The sequence below is a fragment of the Nycticebus coucang genome, chromosome 10 (genome assembly GCF_027406575.1).
Source record: "Nycticebus coucang isolate mNycCou1 chromosome 10, mNycCou1.pri, whole genome shotgun sequence".
Taxonomy (NCBI): Eukaryota; Metazoa; Chordata; class Mammalia; order Primates; family Lorisidae; genus Nycticebus; species Nycticebus coucang.
The window spans coordinates 93,879,098-93,887,640 of NC_069789.1; the positions used below are offsets into that span (position 1 = coordinate 93,879,098).

The window sequence follows — 8,543 nt, forward strand, 5'->3', positions numbered from 1 at the left end:
AACAAAGACTTATGTTTAAGTCTTTAATCAATTTGAAGTGGATTTTTGTAAGTAGTACAAGGGTCGAATTTCATTGTTTTCCATATGTATATTCAGTTTTCCTATTTATTGAAGAAACTGTCCATTTCCCATCATACATTCTTTGTTAAAGATCAACTGACCATAGGCGGGTGGACTCTCTTCTGGGCTCTCTATTCTGTTCCAGTCAATGTGTCTATTTTTATATCAGTATCATGCTGTTCTAATTACTATCACCTTATAGTATAGTTTGAAATCAGATAGGATAGTGTGATGCCTCCAGCTTTGTTCATTTTGTTCATGATTGCCTTGACAGTTTGGTTTTTTTGTCATTCCATATGTATTTTAGCATTTTTCTATATCTATGAGAAATGGCAGTGGAATTTTGATAGGGATTGCATTGAATTTATAGATTACTTTGGAGAGCATGAATGTTTTAACAATATTAATTCTTTCAATTCACGAACATGGGATATCTTTCCATTTATCTGTGTCTTTTTCAATTTCATTCATCAGATAGTTTTCAGTTTATAGGTCTTTCACCTTTTTGGTTAAATTTATTCCTAAGAATTTTATTTTATTTAGCTATTTTACATGAGATTATTCCCTTGATTTCTTTTTCAGAAAGTTTGTTGTTACAGAGAGATGCTACCAATTTTTGTGTGATTTTGTATTCTGCAACTTTATTGAATTCCTTTTTCAATTCTAATGGGTTTTTTTTGTGTGTGAAATCTTCAGGGATTTCTATGTAGAAGATCATGTCATCTGCAAATAGGGACAATTTAGCTTCTTTCTTTCTGATTAGATACTTTTATTTCTTTCTTCTGCCTAATTGGTTTGGATGGGACCTCTAGTACAGTATTAAACAGGATTGTTCAGAGTGGGTATCCTTGTCTTGTTTCAGATTTTATTATTATTATTATTATTGTTTTTGGGACAGTCTCACTTTGTCACCCTCAGTAGAGTGCTATGGCATCACAGATCACAGCAACCTCCAACTCTCGGGCTTAAGCAATTATCTTGCCTCAGTCTCCCATGTAGCTGTGACTACAGGCACCTGCCACAACACCTGGCTATTTTTTGTTGCAGTTACCACTGCTGTTTTAGCTGGCTGAGGTCGGGTTCGAACCTGCCACTCTTGGTATATGGAGCCAGCACCCTACCCACTGAACCACAGGAGAAGCCCTTGTTTCAGATTTTAGAAGAAAAGCTTTCAACTTCTCCCTGTTGAATATGATATTAGCTGTGTGTTTGTGGCTTTTATTGTGTTAAAGTATATTCCTTCTATACCTAATTTGTTGAGAGTTTTTAACATGAAAGGATGTAACATGAAAGGATGTTGAATTTTGTCAGAGGCTTTTTCTGCATCTAGTGAAATGATCATGTGATTTTTGTCCTGCACTGTGTTAATGTGGTCTATCAAATTTATTGATTTGTGTATGTTGAACCATCCTTGCATCCAGAGATAAATCTCATTTGAAAGGGCATGCAATCCTTTCAATGTGTTGTAGAACTTGGTTTGTTAGACTCATCTTAAGAGCAGGGCTCAGGACAAAGGCTGGGGCCGCCTTTGGCTTGATGCTGCCAGTGGCTTTTGATGTTTCTGGTCACCACTGTCCATCAGCCCCTGAGCCTCTGAGCCCTTTGCCAGGCATGTTGTTGCTTGACTGAGTGGGCAGTAGAGATGTCACTGGTGTTCTTGATCACTCCTGGCCCCATCCTCTAGGTGCGGCTCTTCTCTCCTCCTCTTATCTGCACTAGGAGGACATGGGGCACCTCTCAGTTGGACCTGCCTAGCAGTGGCTGGCCCTGCTCCATCCAAACGAGGGTACCTGGTGCCTACTGTTGTCAGCTATAAGTCCCACTTGTAAGGTTTTCAACAGACAGGCCATCAGCAGACATTCCCATGGTCTGTTCTGGGCAATCTTGGGTTCGGTTGGGTCCCTTTGGGAGGGTGAAGTGTACATTCAAGTGAATGTAACCAAGTATGAGCTGTGTGGTACTGCGGCCCTGTGGCGGCCTGGCAAGGCTGGGGAGCCTGGGGAGAAGAGGGGCTGGGGTAGTGGGAGTAGGATGTGGCTCTTGTGGCCTGGAGTCGCCTTTCTTTGCCCATAACTTTGTCCTCTTTGTCTTTCCTAGCAGAGGAGGAAGCATCCTCAGGAAGGCCTATACAATGTGAGTAGAGAAGCTTTTACATTTTACCTTGGAAGGTTGGAGGGAAGGGCTGACGGGAAGCTCTGAGTGATGTTTCCCCATCATCTTTATCCAGACCTTCCCTTCCCTGGGTCAAGTAATATCTTACCTGCTTGCTGCCTATAGCAGCACCTGCTTCTAGAAAGACCCTTCACTGCGAGGTGATAACCAATCTCCCCTCCTTTTGCCTTCCCTCTCTCCCCCTGTGCCTACTGCTGGAGGTCCTAGGCTGGTCAGCCTGGGGTGTAAGGGTTGCAGCAATGTCAAGCTGGTGGGCCCCTCTGAGGGCTGGAGGGTTCTCCTGAGTGTCTCTTTTCACTGGTCAACCTCACCATCCTGGGAGTGAACCTGACTGTCCTTAGACTATTGATCTGGGTCTGCCACGCAGGGTCCCCTTGCAGGTGGTAGCCTGTAGCCTTCTCTAAATGGGTCGCCAAGGTCCCTCCTCAGAGGGGTGGGGTGTTTCCAGTCCCTGGTGTTGGCTGTGTGAAGAGACAACGTGCTCAAATATATGATTCTGGGGGCTCCAGGCATTGTAGAGCCCTCGTATTGTCCAAACCCGGGCCTTTGTCTAGAGTGTCACATCCTGTCCTTTTGAGCCCTAACCTGAGCTTCTCAGCTCAGGGCAGAGGGCTGGAAGCTCAGAGGAGATTCCAAGGGGCTGACAAGAGGAGGAGGAGGGAGTAGCTGGTTGTGGGTGGAGAAATTTGTGTGAATAAGATTTAAAGCCTTGATTGTGGGAGCCCCTTGCCTACCTGGGAATCTAGGGGCTCCCTCTTGCAGGGATCCACTGTCTTCTGCATTAGTCAGTAAAATCAGAGTCTCACCCCTCTTCTCCAGGCGCTGCAGAAAGACAAGATGGCAGAGGCCTACAGCGAGATTAAGGTAAAAGGCGAGGTGAGTGTTGCTCTTTTTTTTTTTTGCAGTTTTTGGGTGGGGCTGCGTTTGAAGGGTGTTGCTCTTCCTTAATTCCAAAGGAGTTCCTCGTGGTCTTCTGGACACACCTGCTGCAGACCTTTCCCATCCACTCTAAATCCCATTGACTGCGAAAGCCAATGTCGTGGCCACCATAGGGGAAGGTGAACCCAGCTCTCACCCAGGTGGACAGTATATAAGAAACTAGGGCTGATCCTCTTTCAGGATTGAAAACCAAATCTAGATTTGTGAAGCTTTGCAAAAACAGGTCGCTTTTAATAAGTGTTGAGAGTATTATGTGTGTTCAGACTCAGGACTGCTGGGCCCAGGGCAAAATGAAATGTGGGGTCCCTTGTTCGCAAATGATTAAGAATTTCAAAATAGTGACAGTGAAGCATTGCGCCCTCCTAGGCAGGAGCCCTCTGTTGTCTTATTTAATTCTTACAATAACCTGATGAGAAACATGTGCCCTGCCAGGCACAGGTGGTTAAGTAACTTACCCAAGGGTCACACAGGTGATAAATAGGGGAACCAGCATTTTTTTTTTTTTTGAGAGTTTTGCATTATTGCCCTTGGTAGAGTGCTGTGGCGTCATAGCTCGCAGCAACCTCAAACTCTTGGGCTCAAGGGATTCTCTTGCCTCATCCTCCCAAGTAGCTGGGACTACAGGCGCCGCCACAACGCCTGGCTATTTTTACATACGAGGCCTCACTCTGCCTCAGGCTGGTTTCGAACCTGTGAACTCAGGCAATTCACCGAGCAAGGCCTCGCAGGTGCTGGGATTACAGGCATGAGCCTCTGCACACAGTCTGGGAGTCAGGATTTGAGCTGAGTATGCCAGAGCTGTGCCTATTCAGAGGGCTCATTGCCATGCCCAGCAAGCTTGACAACCAGGCAAGAATTTAAGAACTGAAGGGTAGCCCATTCCCTCCAAGCAGTGAACAACATAGCCAGACCCCAGGGGGCCCAGATCCTAGGAATCTGATATTTGTGAGTATCTGAACAGGGCAGAGCAAAACCAGGTCCCTCTGAGAGCAAGGCCTTGAAGAGGCAAAGGTGTGGACTAGGGCCTGAGGGGTCTGACAGGGGTACTGCTGGGAGACAAGTCACCCCTGACTTTCTGGGGACCTTTGAACAGAAAGCCACTGCTGACTGCCTGACTTTCTAATCCTTTTCTCATTTCACTTCCAAAGAACCAGAGGAGGAGAGGCAAGGGACACGATGCCCTGTACCAGGTACGAGCTGCCAAGTTCCTTCTGGTGGGGTGTGGGGGGCATCTGACAGGGGGAAAGATCAAGGCGCCCGCGTTTTATTTGTTGGTGGTACCAGCTTTTGCCAACAGCTGGGCAGGGCAAATGCAGGGCACCCATTCTGGCCAGTAGTGACTCCACGGCCAGTAAATCCTTGGGGTAGGGTGGCACCGGGCCATTCAAACAAACTGCTTGGCTCCAGCCAGGAGGCTCTGCCAGCCCCGTGCACGGTTTCGCTATGACAGGCAGAACAGCAGCTGCCAGGAAGGTGTGCGGTCTCCCCAAAGGTGCAAATGTAGGCAAAGGACACCACTCGAGTGATTTCCTGCCCTCTGCCCACTGCTCTGAGCCCTTCCTTGCAGAAACCTGGCTCTGCCTTGTATCCTTAGACCTAGTAAGATGAGAGGAAGGGTGGGAAGATGGAGGAAAAAACCAGCTAACTTCAAAAGGAAAATGTTATTTCCGTCAGGTGTCTGGGTTATGCCAATCAGTGCAAATCATTATGCAAAGGAAGCACAGTCAACCCATTTCTCTAAAACATGATCTCCAAGGTTCCCATCTCTCCTCCTGGCTCCGCTGGGCTGCTCACAGCTCGCTTTTCTGACTCCAGAGTGTCACGATGCCTCGCTTGGCTGAGTTGAGGGTAGCGTCGGAAAGGTGGCAGAAACCTGCCTGTGTGTGGCTGCTGTTCCTCCCCCTCCTTCCTGGCCCCTGGCTGGACCAGAGAGAAGCGTTCTAGCAGTTTGGGACCAGCCTTGCCTACCTATGCCCTGACAAAGAATGTACTAGAAGAGTGGGGCTTGGAAAGGATGTGCATGGAAGAGGGCTGAGGCCCAGAAGTCCCCATTCTCTCCCTGTGACAAGTCCAGGCTGCTTGTGGGCCCAAATAGCAGGGACAGCAGCTTCTCCAGAGCAAGCCTGGCCTTTCCTTTAATTCCAGCTCCGTATTAGAGGTGGGAGACACCCCCTCCTCTTTGTTCTGACAGGAAGTTGGCTGGGCCCAAGCGCTGTAGCACATGGCACTTGGGAAGCTGGGAAGAGGAATGAGAATTTAGCTGGGAAAGAGTTCCCACAAGGCCACTCTGAGCAAGGGCACAGACCGAGGTCTCCTGCAGTCCTCTCAGCCCAGGCTTCTGCCTGTGGGGGGAGGAGAGTCTTCCTGGGAGCTGGGTGGGAGGGCATATCTGTTGCCTCTGGGTTGGTTCCTGCCTACACAGGCTCCTGACCCAGACTCCTCTCTTCTGATTTGTTTTCACAGGGGCTCAGCACAGCCACCAAGGATACCTATGATGCCCTCCACATGCAGGCCCTGCCCCCTCGCTAGCAGCCAGGGATTGCAACCCTCACAGGCCAGACCTGTAGACGCCTAGATTGTGACACAAGATAAAGCATTTCAACTCAGTTCACTCATATTTCTTGACCACCCAAGTATTCCTCTTTGTGACTGGGATGCTTTGGTCAGATCCTATTTCAAACCATCAGAACCAGAACCTTGTCCCTGGATTCTTTTAGGGGAATGCATGCCCCGGGGTCATAGCCCTGGTCTTGGGACTTCTGGCTTGCTGGTGACTATAAGCAGCCGCCTCTCCTGGAAGCCCCGGGCTGTCACTGGGAGGTGTCCCTGCACTGTCACTGGGAGGCAGCCACACTCCCTCTCACAGCTGAGTTGTTGATTCTGCGCTTTGTAAAGTCCCCAGATGCTAGCACATGTCCTAATAGTTGCTGTCGTCCGGTCAGTATTTGAGTGGCTTTGCTCTGCTGTAAATTTGGTTTCTGTTGTCAGACTTTCCCTCCTTTTAGGGTAACATGTAACAGGGCTGTGTTACACCTACCTATGGAAGGGATGGGCATTTGGGAAGGGGCAAGTGGCCAGCGGGGAAGGTATGGGGCAGTGGGGAGGTGACAGAGGGCCAGCCACGTCCCGTGAGGGCAGCCAGGGGCCTCCTTCCATGAGGCCTACATTCCACATTCGAACATGTGTGCTGGGCACTACGGGGCTGGAAGATGAACAAGACTGTCTCTGAGTTGTGCACAAACTGGTATAAAAAACACAATGTCGTTACACAACATGAACAGAGCATGCGGGAGCAGAAGAAGGCGGGCAGTGAGCCTGTGTTCTTCCCGGCCCCTGGGTTACCTGGGACTTGCAGTGAATGAATGTTGTCAGCCCTTCACTGTGAAGACCTTGAGGGAAGACCCTGCACCATGAGACCTGGCAGGATCCCAGTGGACGGTGGCACGTCGGGAACATCCTCAGTCAACCTGCCTGGAACATTGCTGTGTAATTAAAGGGCACATGATCGTGAAAGGAAAAGCCTCTCTGCTCTACTTGGTTTTAATTTATACTGTACTGTACTGGTTTGCTAAGGCCTCACTATTTTGCATAATAAAAAATGCTTCAGTGAAAACGCTGCTGTACTCTAAGCTTTGTCTCAAGCTTGTAGTGACAATTTAGTCATCAGGACATCAGCAGGTTGCCCTGGGGGGAAGGGATCCCAAACTGCTGGATTCAGAGAGTGAACAGGACAGCTCCTGCAAACAGGCAGGTTAGCACAGGTCCCCGTGGCCCAGAAAGCTGCCATGAGGACAGTATCACACGGTGCAAAGTGAGCAGGGATGGTATGGTACAGTGTCAGTAGGGTCCTCAGCCTCACGAGAACCAGAGCGGCCATGGGAAAGGAGCCTACAGCACAGCGCCCACTTGTGGCACAGGAAAACCACCCTCACATTCAGGTGTCACCAAGAAGCGGCACATGAGCAGAGGGTGTCCAGGAGTTACCCACAGCAGCTGACACCACAGCACAATCTACCTCAGTCCATGGGGTTTAGGGGAATGGTAGAGAACAGAGGTCTTTTAGGTCAGTTTCTCTCAGGCAAGCTGGCCCTGTCCCTAGCAGTATATCCTCTAACTGCAGTGGCTGCATATAAGGTCCCAGCTCATCAAGCGTACCCATTAACATTCCATACAAACTTTGATTTTTTCAAAACAGAAGTCAAAGACTGTGACTGTTCAAAGCCCTTGAAAATTTGGGATTCCAACTGGAGCAAGGCCCTTTACTGCTAGGCAGGTGTCAGGTGTAACAACTCACAGGCCACTAAGCAGAGAAGGCATTTATTTGACCTGGAACTTGGCCTCAGAAAAACTCTGCTGGTTGCTGGGATTTTAAAACTGAAGGCTGGCTCATCTGCTAGTGAAAGTGAGTAAGCCTCACACCCAGGGGTTGTGCTAGACCTGTTTCAAGGTTAGCGAAGTTATATACAGGCTGTGTGACCTGTATGGCTAGCTTGAAAATTAGAGAGTTTGACCTAATTCTGCCAAGAGTACATCTCAGGAGACGAGGAGGGAAGCTGGCAGTGAGCTGTGGTGCTGCAGTTAACCCAGGCTGCAGGGCATTTCAGGCCACATGTGTGGTAGCTACAGTGAACCAGGGGTGGACGGGACCAGCAGGCGGGCTCAGAGAAGCGGGGCTGTGAAACCAGTTTCTGACAGTGAAGCCCTGCATGCTAGGTGAGAGATACCCCTGAAATCCCTAAGATTCCTGCCCTTCCTGAGGTCTGGCAGTGCCCTCTCCAAACCATGGCTGTATTCCCTCCATCCCAAGACACTGCTGATTGTAAGACAGGATGAACCATTATGTTATTTCAAGGGAAGAAACATTGTGTTAAATACAAATATCCACTGTAAGACGCAGTTTTGTTTCATTTGTCAAAATGTGAAGATGTGTCCTAGAATCAAGGAAATAGAGAGTGTTACTTGTTGAAGAACCAAGACACATATAAAGATGCTCAATAACTGCAAAAGTGCATCGCTTCAATGCCATTACATTCATAGGTAGAAGGTAGGTATTTCTGATAACTTTTCTTTCTATGGTACGATTCAAGGTTATTCTTGGAATAAGACTCAAGGTTCCTGGTTCCCAGGACTCCTGTGAACAGAGTGATATTTAAAACACCAAAGTCAGCCCTGGCAGGGAAAAAAGGGCACATGAAGAATTTGAGCTGAGGACAACTCCAGAGGTGAGTTAAAGCCTTGTCACTGGGCCACCTGCGTAGCCGTGGGCCTTGCTCTGTCCACGAATAACCTGGGGGGTGTTGTGGGTGCTTGGTGCTGGCATGTCAGCTGTTGATCAACAGCTACTTCTGTGAGCTCATGACTGGGTTCTAAGT

The 8,543-nt window shown here is 48.7% G+C and overlaps 1 protein-coding gene across 1 annotated transcript in view; it reads left to right on the forward strand.

Annotated features, from left to right (window-relative positions):
• The window catches only part of CD247 (CD247 molecule), an 86,755-nt gene extending 79,977 nt beyond the window's left edge, over positions 1-6,778 (forward strand). The window contains exons 5-8 of the mRNA XM_053607680.1: positions 2,158-2,193; positions 3,052-3,108; positions 4,320-4,361; positions 5,635-6,778. Coding sequence (XP_053463655.1) covers positions 2,158-2,193; positions 3,052-3,108; positions 4,320-4,361; positions 5,635-5,700 — 201 coding nt within the window. The 3' untranslated portion in view covers positions 5,701-6,778. The remainder of the gene's footprint in view (positions 1-2,157; positions 2,194-3,051; positions 3,109-4,319; positions 4,362-5,634) is intronic.
• Positions 6,779-8,543: the final 1,765 nt, after the last annotated feature.